Source organism: Crocodylus siamensis, chromosome 2 (genome assembly GCF_052110815.1).
Source record: "Crocodylus siamensis isolate JL-2025a chromosome 2, ASM5211081v1, whole genome shotgun sequence".
NCBI lineage: Eukaryota > Metazoa > Chordata > Crocodylia > Crocodylidae > Crocodylus > Crocodylus siamensis.
In genome coordinates this window covers 38391097-38409642 of record NC_143396.1, presented here as the reverse complement: position 1 = coordinate 38409642, position 18546 = coordinate 38391097, and the positions used below count along the sequence as shown (strand labels likewise).

At 41.6% G+C, this 18546-nt stretch overlaps 1 protein-coding gene across 1 annotated transcript in view; it reads left to right on the top strand.

The window, feature by feature from the left end:
* Positions 1–2434: 2434 nt before the first annotated feature.
* Positions 2435–18546, top strand: part of SEL1L3 (SEL1L family member 3) — a 60044-nt gene continuing 43932 nt past the window's right edge. The window contains exons 1-6 of the mRNA XM_090035721.1: positions 2435–2806; positions 7142–7709; positions 9941–10067; positions 12542–12663; positions 15105–15220; positions 17629–17684. Coding sequence (XP_089891847.1) covers positions 2462–2806; positions 7142–7709; positions 9941–10067; positions 12542–12663; positions 15105–15220; positions 17629–17684 — 1334 coding nt within the window. The 5' untranslated portion in view covers positions 2435–2461. The remainder of the gene's footprint in view (positions 2807–7141; positions 7710–9940; positions 10068–12541; positions 12664–15104; positions 15221–17628; positions 17685–18546) is intronic.

Genomic DNA, 18546 nt, shown 5'->3' with positions numbered 1-18546 from the left:
TGATGCCATTTTTTTCCCCTTTCCAGTGAACACCACAATCTATAAGTGAAATGAACACAGAGGCAACTAGCACAGAGGCACCGTAGGAAAATATTTTAGGCAAAAAACAAATGTAGACAGCTGTAGAGTGTAGAAAAAACAAGACAGAATAAAGAAGCAAAACAAGCCCCAAATGACTGTCCTTGAAAAATAGCAATAACAACAGTTTATTAAATCAGGGAGTGCTTATAGAAACTCAGTGTGGCTGTGTAAACAAGGGGTGTTTTTCTTAGAAATTATCTTAAACAAAAGGGGATGAAGTCCAGCAAAAAATAGGTCTTATCTGTAAATTGCCCACTCCCACAGACATTATGGTTTTGAAATCCTTTCTAGGACTGACAGGATTCTGAAAAAATTATATCAAAGAATAGGCGGAGAAGGCTGTTCCATTGTATAGGCTGTTAAAAAAGTGAGTGCCCGGGGAAAAAGTGGTTTAAAAGAGGAGAGCTATTTGGAAAAGTAAAAAAAAGGAATCCAGGTGTATATAGTTTATTGATGGATCCAGCTATTACAAAAAGGGAAAGCCTGTCACAGGTTATGCAGCAGTCAATGTGAGAAATAAAGTTCAATGTGGGAAGTGTGTTCATGGCGCCCATTGAATTGTACCTCACAAGGTGATGACAGGCCAAGAAACGTGAATGCCCGAGTAGTGGTTGGTAGCTGGGGACATACCTACAGGTATGCAACCCCACAACTGAATTCATTTGGGAAAGTCATATCCTAGACCCCACAGGTGCATGTTTGGACTTAAGACACTGCACATGTGATTTTGTGTTAACAACACCACAGTAGCATGACAAGTCTATTGTAGTGTATGTTGGGCAAAGATGTATTTGTTTACACACTCCGTGCCCCTTTGGTGTTATTAATAATAAAGCATATAATCAAACCATAGATAGTAGTGGTTATATGTGTAGTTATAATGTTACTAGCATATGTAGATATGACTTTGTGTTCAAAACCCCTGTACTCACTGCACAATTCTTAATTCATAATCTCATACTATATACTGATATTGTGCCAATCAAATTAGGAATGAATATAAAACAACTAATGAAACACTCTGAGTTAGCTCAATTAACAAAACAGAGAGCAACAAGGCGAACAAATTCTAATATCAATTTGATATAACAACTGTGAGATTACTGAGTTGTTAAAAACATTAAATGAGCAGAAACACACCATTGGTGGAAATTATTACTTGGATGGTCCCCATCTGCCACAAGAGTATTCAGTGTGATTTTACAGCCTATTGTTTTTATTCTAATTGTTTGAGATTTATTGCTATGAGCAGCATGATAGCAAAATTTGTAGCTGTAAGGTGCATATATGCAAAAATAGCCATGGTGGCTCAGCATCAAGAATTTGCAAATATCTTGTAAGGTCCCCAATCATCAGGCAAGGCCAGGGTAAGCACAGAAAGCTGCCACACATCATCCCTGAGCTACAAACGACACCATGAGCTACAAACAAAATGAGCACAGAAGCAGCTAACACAGGGGCAACATAAGCAAAACAAAATGTAGATAGCTCCAAAATACAGAAAAACAAGACAGAATAGAGAAACAAAACAAGTGCCAAGATGGCTTAGTAGGTGAGAAGTAAGTTCAAAAGCAACAGGCTGAGGGTGATATTAATAAGAAAAGAACCTCTGTAAAAGGTAAGTGGTGAGAATCTATAGCATGACCATATAAATACACAAAAGGTGGCCTGGCCCCTGAGTTGTTGTGCATCGTTCAGAAGGCCCGTGTAAAAATACCTTTACAAACTGTTTGGGGTTTTGTTTCAATAGTGGTATTGCTTAAGTGTGCAACAAATTACAATTTTAGAGCAAAACAGTTTCAGGGATCATTTCATTCCATTCACACCACCCCGCCATCAAAACAGAAGTGTAACAGCAGGACTAGGAGCAAGGGCCTCAAGCTGCAGCAAGGGAAATTCAGGTTGGAGATGAAGAGAAACTTTGGCTCTGAGACTGGACAAGCAGGGGAGAAGGTTTCCTAGAGAAACTGGGATCTCCGTCCTTGGAAGTTTTCAGAAGCAGGTCGCTGGGGTGTTTGGGGCAGGGGGTGCACTTGTACCTCCCCTTTCCCCCTTTTTGATACTTGCTCTACCCAAAGCTTAAAACAGGCTGTATTGGCTGTGAGGGCGGCATTTCTATTCGGGCAATGCTGAGGGAGTCACTGGACTCGTGGCTTGTTACAACCTGTATCTGACCCCTTTGAAGCTCTTCATTCCCCGGGTGGTAAGGCAGGCCCCTCTCTTCTTGTTCAGGATTTCCTGGTCCACCAGCCTTTGCTCCCGCCCCACAGTGAAGCTCCTAGGCAGGTTTTGAACTCGTTTCGCTTCAGTCTTGAGCTGGATCCTGCCCCCACCCCCAGCTTAGCGGTCGAGCTTCTCGTTTCTTCTTCACCAGAGAAAAATGGGAGCTGTGGACACTTCGCGGCTGAGACTCACGGGGGCGAGGGGCTCGCGGACCCGTCCGGTCCGGCCCGAACAGCCGAACCCCGGGCTCAAAGCAGGACCGCCCGCGGCCCTCCTCCCCGCCAAGGCTTCGTGCCCCGCGGTCGCGAGCGCCGTCCCGACCCCCCACAGGAGCAGGGCCGGGCTCCACCATCCCCGCCCCCGCCGCACCTGCCCCGGGAAGCCCCGCCTCGCCCCAGGAAGCCGGAGCCAGCGCGGCCCGCGGCGTCACCTGCCCGGCTCGGCTATGCGGTGCGGGGCGCTCCCGCCGCCCGCCCTCCTCCCGCTGCTGCTGAGCCTGCCGGTGAGTGCCCCCGTCCCGGCCTGGGGGCGAGGGGCCGCCCCGCGGGTGGTGCCGGGCCCGGGGCCCGAGCGCAGGTCGCCTCCGTAGCCCTGGCCCAGGCGGGGCGCCGGCCCAGGCTGCCACCTGCGAGGACTTGAGTCATTGCGGGGGCCGAGCCCATCCCTCCCCAGCTCCTGCTCCCTGCCATCGCTTTAAAAAGGCGATGGGAGCCGGGCCACGCCCGCCGCTCAGCACCCAGCAAGTGGTCAATGCCGGGGCCAGAAACGTGGAAACCCCTCAAGATGCAGCAAGGGGAGTTTAGGTTATATAGGAGTGTAGTGAAGCCCTGAAACAGGATCCCCAGAGAGGCTGTTCAATCTCCATTCTTGGAGGCTTTTAAGAAGCAGGTAGACAAAGCCTTGGCTGGGATGATCTACTGGGGACGGTCCTGCTTTGAGCAGGGGGTTTCACTAGATGCGACCTCCTGGGGTCCCATCCGACCTTCCCATCTGGGCCAGATACTCAGGGCAGCGTGGCACTTGGACTCAGGATCGCTCTGTCAGAGCAGCTCAACACCCAGTGCTGGGAAGCGTGGCTCTTCTGACTGTCTTGTTGCATTGCCTAAGGTGGACACTTTTCACAGCTGGTTCTGCTGGTGGGCCCTGAGCACCTGATTTGTTTGAAACGTCTAGCTTTACAATTCTAAACCATCTTACCTTCCTACATATTTATTTTCTTGTTTTCACAAAACTACCAATTTTAGGTGTTTTTTTTTTTTTTTTTTTATAAACAGGAGGGGGGGTTTATAGGAGGTTTTTATAAACCTCTCAACCAGTTCCTTTATCTCAGCATGAGAATTTAGCATCAGAACATTGCGTGCTGGCTGCCTCTGCTTCCCTTACAAAAGGCTGTGTGCGCACTTGCGTGCAATCTTGGTTCATGCTTCAGATTCCCATCTTTGCCTCTGGCAACAACAGCCCTACAAATTGTGAAGTAGAAAATGCCACATAGGTGATTAACTCTGTGGAGATACTGATCTCATGTAGCCTGTTGAAAAAGGATCCTCAATCATTTTAATGATTTAATTCCCCTTTACACAAAATTAGGACTACTGCTTTTTGGTGTACAGAACTGAACAAACAAAGGCTAAGTTATTATTTAATAGTAATAGTGCAATAAAAAGCTTTGTATGTGAGGTGCTTTGATTCCAAAGGGCTTCCGGTTTCTTTGATATCTCCTGTTTTACCTGTCACTGTAGATTGTCATTACTGAATACGCTCAGAGTGGTGAATAATACTGCGCTTTAATGGCACCAATTACATTTATTAACTTAATTTCAGACACTTTTGGGATTCTGCTCTGGCTCCTTGGGCTCCCATTGAAGTCAATGATCTTTTTGCTATTTTTTGCTATTTATAGGCATGGAAACAAAGTGAGGCTCTTTGTGTCTTGCTCCTGATTCTGGGCCTTCTTCACTCATCTTACAACACTGAGTAGTATGAAACAGTTGGGTTTTCACATGGAAAGTACTGGGTCATATTCAGTCTTGTGTAAGCTGGTGAAACATCATTAAGGTCAGTTTAGTTCTTCCAGGGTTAAATAGATCTCAGCTACAGTTTTATCCCAGATTTTAAAGGAAAAATTAATCATCATGTCCACTCATTCTTTTTCCTTTTTTGTTGCCTTGTATCTGTGATGTTTCAGAACCTCACTGATCAATAATATTTCTGATAAACTCCTTTACTCATTGCTGATGAGTCTGGCAAGTTGATGGAAGCCACATGATCAAATTCAGCAGCATTAATAAAGAGTTTCTAGCCTTTTTGGAGGTAAAAATAACCTTATGGATGTAAACTTAATGCAGCGTTGTCTTCCCATGTCTGCAAAGCAGGATGCAAGACAGTCTCATTGTTGCTGTTTGCATGCACATGAGCATCAGTGAAACTGTCAAAAATCATGCCTCTGTGGCACTGCTGCTGTTGAGGAGGGTAGGAGCAGCTACAGAAAGAGGAAGCAAAGATATTTACAGGTAAGGAAAACTTTGGGATGAAGGCTAAGATGAAATGTAGCAGAGATTTCCTCTCAGTTACAGCACCTGGGATAGCTACCAAGGACTAAAACTCATAGAAACACATCCCACTCTTCTTGCCTCAGCTAAGAAAGAATGTGTTCTTCTTTATGTCATGATTAATATTTATTTTTTTCCTCCTTTTGTTGTCTGGTCATGGGTCTTATTTAAGGTACACCATTCAAACCCTGCCTCCAAGACAGAATTTTCTCATGAACTTTTATCATGAACTTTCCAATGGTGATTTCCTGTGTCCATTACAAACATTAATTAATTTATTTTTACAGCACTCTATAAGACCATAAGTCTATCCATTTCCAGGCAAGGAAGTATGGCACAGATAGAAAAATGGTGAATGTAGATGCCCAAATTGAGGTACCTCGGCCCTGACTTTTCAAAGAAGTTTGCATTTTTAGTGTATTCAGGTTGCAGCTCCCAGTGGTTTATGTTGCAGTTGTGAGTGCTCAACAAATGTAACCCCCAGGGATGAAGGAGGAAGGGGGTAAGGCGAAGTGGTAAGGCACACAGTTTGCTAGTGGGATTTACACCTGTTGATAGCAGAGGACTCCTGGGTTCCATCCCAGCTTTGGAAGGGAATTTTCTTCAGAAATTAGTGACCTTTCTACTCCCATGCTCCCAGTTTATCTCCTTCCTCTCTGTTCCTGTGAGCCTCCTGCCTCTACTTTATGCTTCTATCCAGTACTGTCACCTGGGCTCCTGCAACCCTCCCCTGCTGTGTACCCTCACTCCCTCCCATCGTGCCCCATGCTGCTCCTTCCCCCTCCCTCACTTCTCCAGCATGCCTTTATTTCTCAACATTCCTGCCTTTTGCATTAAAACAGAGTTCCTCAGTTGCCTGCTATGCATTGGTAGCATAGGAAAGACTGTCTCTCTGCTGTCAGTCAAGATGCCGAGCACCGCAGTGGACCCTGGCACTCAGAAGCAATCGTGGGGAGAGTTTTGCTTAGCGTTTACAATTCTGGGATGAAGCAAATCACATCATTGGGGATGGCAGATTCTGGCTGGAGCTGGGAGGAGGGAGAGGGTATTAAGCACAAATAGGATCTTTAAAGAGATTAGCTGCCAAACTGTAGTCAGACTTGACTGAGCACATTCAAACTGAGAGTGTTCAGAGGCTTTTAGGTTGGCCATATTTGGGTAAATATTTACATGGGAGTCAAGAGGCATAATGCTGACACTAAAGTAATTCCCACCTAATTTCAAGTTCATTTACCTACAGCTTCTCAATATGAACAGTTGCAAGGATATTTTAACATGGCAAAATGATGTATTTTCTTCTAATCTCAATCTCAAAATTTTCTGAACTACATTGAAAAAATCACCTGAGACAGACACCCAGCATAGATTATTTCAGTCCATGTTGTGAAAGTTTGACCAGCAACTGCAGACAGGGCTTTATAATGGAAAGTCTCAACTACAAAGGTTCTAAGGCTATAATGCTGTAAACAGCAACAGCCTTAATATTTTAAACAGCTACAATTAATCAGATGTCATCAAAAAGTACTGGTAGATATGCCTGCCAACTTGTAAAATTCACAGCAACCTGAAGATCTTGGACACATACATGTCAGGCCAACTGTTGAAAGTAAATTGTTACCTGCAGAGAAGAAACAAAAGGAAAAGGATCAGCTTTATAGAGAACTGCAGAATTCCCAGGGGAGGTGATGTACTGGCCAACTGAAACCCCTCCAAAATGTGTTCTCGAGTTAACACAGAGTAAATGACAGCTGCTGTGCTTTTCCTCCGGGTTTGTAAGTGAACCATTATGACCCAGCGTATTCCTTAAAGTACATTTGAAAATCACTTTTAATGCTATATGAATATGAATTAATCCTCACAAAACTCTTGTGAAGTGGGTTAGATGTTATTCCTATTTTACAAATTACTAATTTAAAGGTACTGTTTAGTAACAACATTTATTTTAAAATGATTCCAATGAAGCTGACAACAACAAAATGAGCAAAAGCTGGTAAATTACAGTAGGTGTTTTGCAACAAGTAATTAGTACTTCTTAAAGTCACTGTCTTTTTGCATTAGACCACATGTGAGACCCTCGTGTACATGATACCTGGGGTTTGTTTGTTTTTCTTGTTGTTAAATCCTAAGAATTTAAAATGGGTCAGTTTTCTTCAATAGCTCATAGTAAGTATCTTGATGTTGTGTCTAAGTACTTAGGTTTAAATTTGCAATTGAAATATTGTTGAAAATGTATTAATAATCAGTGTAATTCAGGGAGGTGGATTTAACATTATATATTTTTTCTCCAGAATTTGTTGCCATCATTTGGAAAGGAGACACTGCGGACAACATCAGTTACTCTACAGTCCGAGCTCAATATAGCTTATGAAGATTTTATTCATCTTAACATAGTAGAAAAGAAAATTGTTAATGATTCCAAAGTTTCAGTTCAGTATTTATGTTCTAAGCCCTGCATTGTCAACTTGGAAGCTGTAGCTTCCTTGGAGTTCAGAACTGGTGTGTCAGTGTATAGGAAGAGATGGAAGAATGAGAAACAACTTCATATCAGTAATACTCGAACACTGCACTTAAAATTCCCAAGCGTCATGGTTTACAGAGATGATTTCTTCATCAAACGCTCCATAATAGTGGACACTGTGATACTGTATGCATGGATTAGTCACAAACCTATGGGGAGGTATGATACTGTGGGCAATGAAAGCTACCAGCAGGCAGTTGCCAGGAATTATACTTTTCTGGAAACAGTTCCACCTCTTGAACGCCCATACAAAGATCACAGAATATGTTGGAAGTGGGGCTCTGAATATATATGGAAACTCCAGGCAAGCTGGGTACCTCAGTGTCCTCATGAGGATGGTAAGTATTATTGCCATTTTTGTTTAATGGAAAGCTAAGACCAACATGACATGTTCTTTAATTTGCTGAGAAAGGGTGTATTTATGAAAATATTAGTGCCAAAAGAATGTACTTTTTGTGGCAAAATTTGACTGCCTACATTGTGAAATATTCCACATTAGTTTCACAATAGCATGGGCAAACTCATAGGCTAGGTACAGACATTCAAAAAGCCTGAGGCAGAATTGATCTAAGTTATGTGGTTTTCTTTAAGCAACATAATTTAGATTGGTAACGAACAGAATACACAGGGAAAATGTTAGACCATGTTCTACCATTTTTAAACCTGTCTATGTGTACCAAACATCTGTTCTGTTATGGGTATACACTGGTTTTGTGTGCCAGACTTCTGTTACAGGTTTCTGGTCACTTATACTGGTAAAAGTGTAATGTGTGTACCTGACCATAGTGCCAAAGCAACGCAACAATTTAGAGCTTTAACTGAATCACTGAAATCAGTTTTCTGTTGCCTTCCATAGACTTTTACTTGGAGCCATAGTGTGCTGTTCTAGGGCTAATCCTGCAGTTTTACATGTGTAATCTTTATATAAGTAATTTAGGAAGTACTAACCACAAATTAGGCCACGAACAACACATGTCCACAGTGGTGCTGGTAGCAGCAGGAGCACGGCAGTGATAAGCAGGGACGCGCAGATGCCACCAGCACTGTCGGTGGTGGGGGATGGAAGGGGTATGACACGACACCGGCAGTATCAGCAGTGGGGGAAGGAGGGTGAGTGGCAACTGCCTGCAGGCGCTGCTGACACTTTTTGTAAAGGGTGCACTGCCATGCTCGGGGGGTGCACATGTACCCCCTACACGTCGCCAGTGAGTTAGGTTGGAGCGGGGGTGGGTAAATGCCTTTCTCATGAAGTTGATCCACTTTACCTTGCATTTAATACTCATTGGATAAAATGGATGGAGAGCAATGAAGAAGTTTCAAAATTTAAAAAAAATGTTTTTTATATTAAATTGGATATTTTTTTAATTGAAGTCATATTTTTTTTTAATAAAGTTCTTAAAATTAAATGTAACATTTTGCTAGTCTTTGTTAAAGCCCAAATTTTCCATAGTCTATTAAAATCATTTACATTAAATTAGAGTAATATTCAAGTGGCACTTGTTTGCTACAGATGTTTTGAAGTGGAAGTTACTTGCTAAGCACCTGGATCCAGAGTTTGTTGAAGTGTTAAACCAGCTTTGGGTAGCCTCTTTGAGAAGTGCAGGTGGACAAATTATTCAAAGTAGTTCATTTAAAGTTGAGAAAGCAATTTGGACATGAAAAAGCAGGAAGTATATTTGCTTTCTTGTGCTAATCTATAAATAAAAGTAAGATGTGAAAGGTTGAGAGCTGAGCATTCTAAAGTCTACCAGGTAGAGTGATCAGAAACAGTTCAGTTTACTAACTACAAATCATTTTTATTTTGTTTAGTAAATCAGGTTAATATCAAATGATAGACATCCTAATTAACTTACACAGTAGCAAAAATATATTAATGGTGTTTCTGTGCATTTTAATAGAATTCCATTTTCCATCCAATTGCAGCCTCACACAAATAAGAAGATAAAAAGTGGGTCATCTCATACATAAAAATGTATTATTTACAAATTTTGTTGTAAAAAAAATTAGAAAAGTTTGGCTTCTAAATAAATGTCTGCTTTGCATGTAACTGTGGAAGTAACTGGGTACAGTGGTAGGATATCTTCCCAATTAGCAGAAATAAGTACCACATTTACTATAAAAACTATGTGTAATTGCAAAGCAACTTGTTTTAATCGCTATTAATGAAAGAGAATACTGAATTATGTGGAAAATTAGCTAAAAACAGCAAGGCTATAAAAGATTAAAATCAACTATTTAAATCAAGTTTTCTACTTGTAGAAAACAACATTCAAATGGTTATTTTTATCACACATTTAAATCATTCTACCCTGTCCTCATTTGTAAATACAGGCCTGAAATAGACTCCATGCTCCTTCCCCTCCCTTGAGCTACTCTTTAAACAGCTGCAGTTTTTTAATAGAAGAAAGGTGAAATAACAAGTATGTGTGGATTCATTAGCTCTTATGTTGTATTCTGTGTTACCAGATCACTGATTTAAACATTTGAGGGTTTGAACAAAGGGCATTAATAAGGATTGTCTCTAACCCTGTACCTTTTCTGGCAAATTAAGAATTATTTCATTTTACAGATGCTGTCCAGATCCTCAATTTTCTGTATGCATCCACTGGAGAGAAAACAGGAATTGTGAAGAAATTTGAGAGATTTAAGAACAAAGAGCTTGAGACAATCAGACAGCATCAGATCGATTACCCGGTGTAAGCAAGTGCAAATAACTGAAGATGGTTCTTGACAAGCCCTGGCGTTGTTTATAAGGTTTCTCAGCATAAAATAGACAGGAGAGTAGCTAAACCAGATAGATTTGGCCTCACTCCCCTTGCTACTTAGTCTGTGTTTAAATTCTCCAGCAGTACTGGAGTAAAACCTCTCAACCCCTTATACTGAGGTCTCATAGAGCAGTGGTATATTGTGAAGAACACTCTACCTACAGGCTCCTAGGCCTCCTTGCAGGTCCTTACGTGAAAGGAAGGACATCCACATTCCTCTGGATTTCTGACCCCCTAATCTCAATCCAGGGTATCAGTGTTAATGAAATACAAAATGCTCACTAGAGTCACATATGGGCTTTAAATAGCAGAGGACAAGAAGTATGGCTTGCCAGACGAGCTGAGAATCTGCCAGCTTTAGTAGCTGTAGACCCATGGGCTAGATACAGACATTAAGGAAGTCCAAGGCAGAATCAATCTAAGTTAGTGGTTTTCTATAAGTGATGTAGTTTAGATTGGTAGCAAACAGAACACACATTCACTCTTGGGAGTGGGAGTGGGAGGGGGGCAAATTTTAGACCAAGTTCCACCATTTTTAAACCAGTATAAGTATACCGAACTTCTGTTCTGTTACAGGTGTAGACCAGTTTTGTGCACCAAACTTCTGTTCTCTTATGCGTATAGACCAGTTTAGGATCACTTATACTGGTAAAACTGTAAAGTCTGTACCTGGTCTTTTGCATTAACAGTTTTTTTCATGGACTCAAGGAGCATGGAATAAGATTGCACTAGGTACCTAAGTTCACTTAGGCACCCTCAGCAAATATAATAGAATCTGGCTGCAGCTCAGTATTATACCCTTCTGTAGCATTATAACTGAGATAAGTAGAGACATGGGTGCTGACTGAGTCACCACTGTGTTCCATAAAGCCCATCAGAGGGATCACTGCACACTTTTAGTCAAGAGATTAAGGGGAATGTAGCAATTGACCACAGTGGTATACAGACCTGAGGAATGCCTACAAAAGGCACAGTCTTTACATGTAGATACTCACTATATCAGTCGCTGTACAGGTGACTTACAAACTACTCTGCCTCTCCTACATACATATAGGAGTAATGTGGCAATATGCATTATATGGGGGCACAGGTTTTATTGAGTAACAATTCATCTCCCATCCACTTATCAGGAGTTACCATTAGGTTGGATGACCCATGCTCTTCTAGTTTAAATGAAGTTCCACACTGCCATACAATATTTAGTGTCTCTAAAGAACAACTTGATACAGGTAAATAAAAGTAACGTATTTTAAACACATTTAAAATGTATATTTTTATAAACTATAAAAATATGAGCATGATTGATTTCACTTTTTAAAGGCCATTCAAACTATACTACTAAATGTAGTTTTCTGCAGAGTTATTTACCAGAGCTGGGATGTTCAAAGGAAACAAACCCTGGCCTAATTCTGCTCCAGTTGAAGTAAACAATAGCATCCCAGCCTATTGAACAGATTCTGCATTTTTGGGTCTCAGACTCTCCACTGGATCTGCCAGAATTGGCATAGTTTCTTCATAGTTACTCCAGCTCAGTGAAGCATTTGATCCTGCTCTTGTGCGTTTATTGTTGTATGGTTTGCAAAAAACACACCTTTATTTATCCTGCACAACCTTGTAACAGTTGCTCATGACCATGTTACAGAGGTTGGATTCCTATAATTCCCTCAGAGCTGGCTTCCCACGGTGCATATCCTGTTTTTTAACTAGCAAGGAATATTTGTTCAGTGGTTTCAGCAGCCGAGGTTACAAATGCACCCACCCTGAGGATGTTTGCCTACAGAACTGTGAGCTGGTTCTCATTTGTCACAGTTGATTTCCATACTAGTGTAGGATCTGGCAGTAGCTGAGATCTACTTCTATGGCAGTGGCCTGATAAGTTTCTGTGCTCAGCTATTACCCGCCTTTTGGAGATCTTTGCCATTAGGCTTTAGGTTGTAAAAAAACAAACAAACAAAAAAAGGGCTTTGCCCTTTTTTCCTTTCAGAGTTTTGGTACCCAAGCACCCTAGCCACATGAACATCAGCCCCTGCACAGGAGAAAAAGCTAAGAGGTGGGAACGCTGTTATGTCTTCCTCACTCCTTTTATATCAGCAGAAAGGCTGGCTATGATCTTGCCATTGAAGATTTTGTTGGAATTTGCTCAAATCACTAGGGTAATCTATCACTATTAGTTTAAAATAGTCAAGTATTATAGCTGATTTCTCTCTGTACTACATCAGTGCACAGAAGCAGAGAATCGGGAGCAAGAATCTTGGATTCTGAAGAATTCTGACAGCTCTAGGTTCTGTTTTGAAGATCAGTTTTCAAATTAAAGCAGAACAAGCACTTTTAAATTAATAACTTTTAAAACTCAAAATGATATTTATCTTTGAGAGTGGGTCAATTGTTTCTTTTTGCCCATGTAGGTTTACTATTTCAGTCTGGCTTTATTTGCTCCATCACTGCAAAAAGAACCTGTGTGGAATACTTTACTTTGTTGACACAAATGAAATGTACAGTACTCCTGCTGTATTTCTCAGTGAAGAAGGTAAGTAATAACATAAGGTTTTCTGTAGGAAATCTAATACAGTCTTTCCTGTGCCTGTAGCAAAGAACAGCATTTACAGGAATTTTTATTGTATCTTTTTGTCAAATTTATCCCTCAGGGAATGCTTCATTTTAGGCCTTTTTTTCTGGGAACAGAAGATATCCAGAAGTCGGTTACACTTTTTGCTATGGATTGTCCAGCTTTGACCAACTCAGAAAGTGTCCATTTTTTTCTAACTTTCCTTTCAGGACAATCCCACACTGAAGAACTAGAGGGTTTAATAGGAAGTTTTCACAGTGCTCAACATTATAGAAACACCATCCTTGAATGTGTAAATGGAGAAGGATTGAGTAGGAGTAAGGAACAACAGAAGTGAAGCTATTACTGGAATGTTGCATCCAGTTCTCAAGTCCACTATTCAAAAATAATGTTTAAAAATTAGAAATGGCTCAAAAAAGGGCTACCATAATGATTCTTACACACCTCAGTCTATTTATGTGATCTCCAAAAAGGTGTAGAGGTGACTGGATTACAATCAGCAAAAAGTAACAGAAAAAGTTGCTATTCACAGGGTGCATCTACATGTGCTATTAATGCTATAAAGGCTTACTGCACAGTAAAATACTGCGCGGTAAGCCTTCTCTGGGAGCACACCTAAACGCGCTACCTGTTGAGAGTAAATCTGCTATCAACAAGAGTAGCCCAGTACAGGGCTGCTCCTACCCTGTGCTGGACCACTGCAACAGCCAGGGGCAGCTTTATACTCTCATGGGGGATGGCTGGGAACATGGAGGACTGGTCCTGATGCTCACAGGGCCAGAAGAGCAGCAGCTGTTTTCTGGCCCTGTGCACAATTAGGAAGGGTCCTGATGTGAATGGGGCCAGGAGACAGTGGCTGCTGCAAAGTTCTCCCAACCCCATGCACATGGGGACAAGCCTGTGCTCAGTCGGGCTTCTGTGCGCAGCCAGGGGCTGGCCAGGTATTGTCCCACTTTTGGGGTGGCTCCTAGCCAGTCCCTGGCCGGGCAGGGAAATCCCTGAGTAATTAAGGGCTGGCTAGAAACTGTCCCACTTCTGGGACAGCTCCCAGCCAGCACCCTGCTAGGCAGGGAAGGAGAGTGCTCCCCAGTCTTGGAGCTGCTCAGCTCCCAGCTCCTGTGGGGAGCCAGGAGATGAGCAGCACTGGGAGGCGGGGCAGAGAGCTACCCCATCCGAGCACAGTTCAGCTCTCGGCTCTTGTGGGGAGCTGGGAGATGAGCAGCACCAGGATCATGGGGAGTTTCCCATTCCCTTTGGCCCCTGGTGTTGAGGCTGACTAGGAGCAAATTTGCCCCTATTCAGTGTCTACACATGCACAGCATCTATATTTACAGGTAGTAGGTAACTGCAGCAGATGGTGCACACATGAAGATGGTGAGGCTTTACTGTGCAGTTGATTAGTCTAATATGCAGTAAAGCATCTCATGTAGATATGCCCATAGAGAACAATTCAATCTAGCAGTCGAGGCTGTAGCAAAATCCAGTGACTAGAACTGTGGTTTTCTAGCTCTTTTCATTTGCAGACCCTTAAAAGATTTCAAATGGAGGTACAGACCCCTTTGGAAATTTTGAATGGTGTGCAGGCCCCTTTGGATTTTAAATGTGAATATTCTCACTTGGCTGGTCATAGACATCTTTCACAGACCTTTTAGAAATAGTCTGAGGACCCACAGGGATCTGCAAACCACAGGTTGAAAACCACTGGACTAGAAGATGAGTTCAGGCAAGTTCAGACTGGACATTTTTAATTATTTGAGAACAATTAACCATTGGGATAACTTACCTCGGGTACAGTGGATTCTACATTATATAAATGCCTTACTCAAGAATTGATATTTTTCTTAAAATGTATGATATAGTACCACTGGAAGTTCCAGGCTTGATGTAAGAATCATTTGGAGAAATGCTATGTCTTGTGTTGTACATGACATTAGACTGGAAGATCATAACAATCCTGAAGACCTTATACCCATAATAGTACCTGAAGACCTTAGACTCTGAGTCTCACTTCTGCAATTGGAAATAATACAGTCAAGTTTTCATCCTACTTCTTTGCATTATGTTAAATTCAACCTTTCTAGAGCCAGTGCTAGTGCATGTGGTGGACAAGTCTCTTCTGTTTTTATACATCATTTGCTGCTCTTCCTCTTGGCTCCCTTCAGGGTTTTCTTGGATGCAGTGAAATTCTGTTTATGTATACCTAAAGCATATGCCTCACACATGTTCAGCATTTCCTGTTGATTCTGGTAGAGACAGGTGGCTGGTTGGTGATTTCTCAGATCTCCTCATTGGTGATGAACAGGACAGGATTATTGTAAACAGCATTTTAGGAAGCCAGCTTTTAGCATGAATATTTTCATAATTTTCTATTGCCTTGTTTTCCTTCATTGTTCTTTTATCAGGTTACGTTCATATTCAGATGCACCTCGTTGGAGGAGAAGACATTGCAGTGGTAACTAGTTTCAGCCTTCCTCTCAAACAGTGGTTTCGTCTAGATCTCTCTTTTGAGGGTGGACAGGTATGTGTGCTGGTACAGCTGCTGAATGATAGTAGCATGGCTGGGGTTTGCAGAGGGTTATTTATATTTGATTGTCACCAACAAACCCATTAATAAACTGGGCTGAGGGGCATTCCCCAATGTACACATGTTCATACATCAAAGAATGAGAAACGCAAGATTTGAAATGAGGTCTTTTGACCTGGGGCTAGTGTTTGTCACCAGTCCATACACATGAATCAATCACGGTGCATCCACATCACAGAGTTTTCCAGTGGTGATATAAGTACTGGTGTAGACTGGGCTCTGGTGTTTTCCCTGTTGTGCCAAGAAAACTAAGGCCATGTCCACATGGTAAATTTCCTGTGCCAGCAGCACCCTCAGACATGCTGTGCTGCCTCCTGTAACAGAGCTGTATAGTGCTGCAGGTGAGCTAAATAACATAACAGCCATTTGCAAACACTGCTACATTGTTTCTAGTTTAGGAAACAGCACCAGGGAGCTGTGTAGAGGTGGTCTGAAATATCTTTGGCCCTATTTAGGATTGAGTTAATGCTGTTTCTGGCCATAGTGTAGCTGTGCAGCTGCTGGGAAAGAGTGACAAAGTTTTCTAGTGCAAACAAGGCCTTTGATGTTATGGTTCATTTTTTCCTCTTATTGAAAGTGCCTCAGTCTCCTCAAGTGCCTCCTGTCTGTCTCAAGTAATCCAAAAACGGCTTAATCAAAGCAGCTCTCCTTTATATCTCATCCCAAAACCATATACTTTCTTTAACTTGTTGCATGCATGCTGAGAGCCAATAGAACACTGTTAAGAAGGACTGTGTTACAAAACTCATAGCCCATACACAAAACATTATGTAAAGCCCTGTAATTTTAATTATATTTATTTCACCAGACTATCAAAAAATACATCTGAGAACAAGGGATTGTTTCTTTGCCACCAACCACTAGGGCTATTACCACTAGAGCTATGTAAGGAAAGAAATGTAGAGACCTGTTTTGTTCAAAATATTTAAAAATGAGTTTATTAATTGAGAGGACAGTCCTGGCAAATTTTACCCCTGAAGCTAAAAGACTGATAAACTAGAACTAACATTTTACAGTGACAGCACTTGTGCAACCTTAATTACAGGTATGTCTTTGCACTCCACCTATAATATAAATATGTACATGAAAAAGGTCAAAGTTCTAAAAAGCAGCCTGTCCTCATTTCAAAGAATAAAAATTAAGAGTTAATTTGCATTTCTGTGATCTCATTTATTGTCAATATTTTTGGTTTCCTACCCCAGTTGTTAAAGAGGGAATTTAAAAAAAATTAAAAATATTTTTTTATTGCCTGTTTTATCTGTTTGGAACTAGTGTTTCATTCAGGTGGAAGTAGAAGAGGACATAGTGTAAAGCCTATTTCAGGTGCAAACGTGAACGGAATTGTCAATATTAACATAAGGTGTATTAGCCCTTTCCTGTTTGAGGATTGGCTGGCCTCTTAGATAAGTACATTAAGAAATTATTCTGCTATCTGAGAGCAGATAACATGTTTAGTTCATATAGACGTGAGGTAAAACCTCAAATTTTATGGCTGCATAATTTTTTCCACTAGGAAACATGAAGGGAACATGAGAGGTTTAATCTGATCTTCTGTAGAAAGGGAAACAGTGCAGAATCAGCTACTGGAAGGTTATCTAGTGGTCGGAGTCATAGCCTGGGACTTTGGAGACCCAGATGTAATGCCCTGCTCTGCCTTAGATTTCCTGTGACAAAAGGCTAAGGCTCCAATCTTCTGAGGGATTTAGACATCTAACTTTTCTTCAGGCACCTAGCTCCTATTAATCATGTCCATCCTGTTCAGCATGGCTTTAGTAAACATTAATGCATTAGTGAGGGATTATTATTCTTATTTTATATTTGAGAATTTGAGGCATAAAGAGGTTCCAGGCCTGATTTTGCAAAGATATTTTTGTGCCTAAGGATGCAGATAAATGCCTACTTATAGATGTGCCTGCAGCAGTATGGAAATGTAATCGCTTCTAGTTTTTGGGGGAAGGGAGGGGCAGAAAGGGCAAGAAGGGAAAGACACAGTAAAACACAGTGGAGGCAGAGATATGAACTTCTAAGAATTTTGTAAAGTATAACTTCTTATAACAACAAAAATACTGGAAAGAGAGAACTGATATAAGCAACTTCTATGCCAGGACTAGAATTTTGTTAAATCAGTCAAATACTTTCAAGTAAAATTTCCTAATATAGTTCACTTATGAGAATTGCTTCTTGAGATATGGTGGCATATGTCTTGTAATATCCAGAAAGATGAAACAAGATACAAATCTGCATTTTCAAAATTAAGAATTAAAGTGGACTGAATAAATGTTATAGCTAGTTGACTTGCAGTATTTAGCCTATCACAATTGACATTTATTTTATTTTTTTAGATAGAAATAAACAGCGTCGAGAAGAATTTGAAAAGACAGCAGCATCAGTCTTTTGAGTAAGAAGAACTTTCCCCATTGCAAATTAATGTGGTTAGGTGTGGGAAGGGGAGTATCTGTGCATACAGGTGATAGAGCTCCCAAAACTTTAGAAAATAAGTTTCAGTAGCCTCTTTTCACTGCTACAATCTCAGAACTAAATGTTGTTACCTGTACCCATGTTGAATGCTATATAGGTAATCAGTGGGACTAGTTGTATTACTTAAACTGGTCCATCGAGAGTGATACAAAGCCTGCTGGAATTGATGCAAGTTGTGAATTTCAGTGGGTTTTGGATCAGATTCTTGGAGTGAAACTTGTGCCACTGAAGTCACTGAAAATTTTGCCACTGATTTCAGTGAATCAGGATTTTATCCTTTGGGTCTAGATCTGTTTCATTTAAGCTAGGGCTGTCCAACAGCAGCCCTTGGGCCATATGCAACATACAAGTGTTCTTTGTGTGGCTCCTGGGTTTCTGCCTGGCCAACCCTCCTCATATCACACCCAGCTGCTGCTGCAGCTGAGGTCTCTAGGTTCCTCCCCACTCCATCAGCTTTCACTTCCTCTTTCCAATGCAGCGGGTGGGATGGCACAGCCAATGTTGCTGGGAAGGCCCAGGGTGTGCTGGAGCGAGGGACCTGAGGTGGGTACTGCCCACATATTGCAACAGCCCCCTGTTCATGGGATGCAGCAGTAGCCATTGGGTGGGGGGAGGTGGGGACAGATGGGACTACTGCCAGCGCAGTGCAGCAGTGTAGGGGGGTCCAGTCTGTGGCTTGCAGTAATGTGGGCCTTGCTGATGCACCACATACGGCATTTGGCCCAGCCCCTTGAAGTTGGACAGCCTGATATAAACAGAGAGCAATACTTCTATCAAATTTA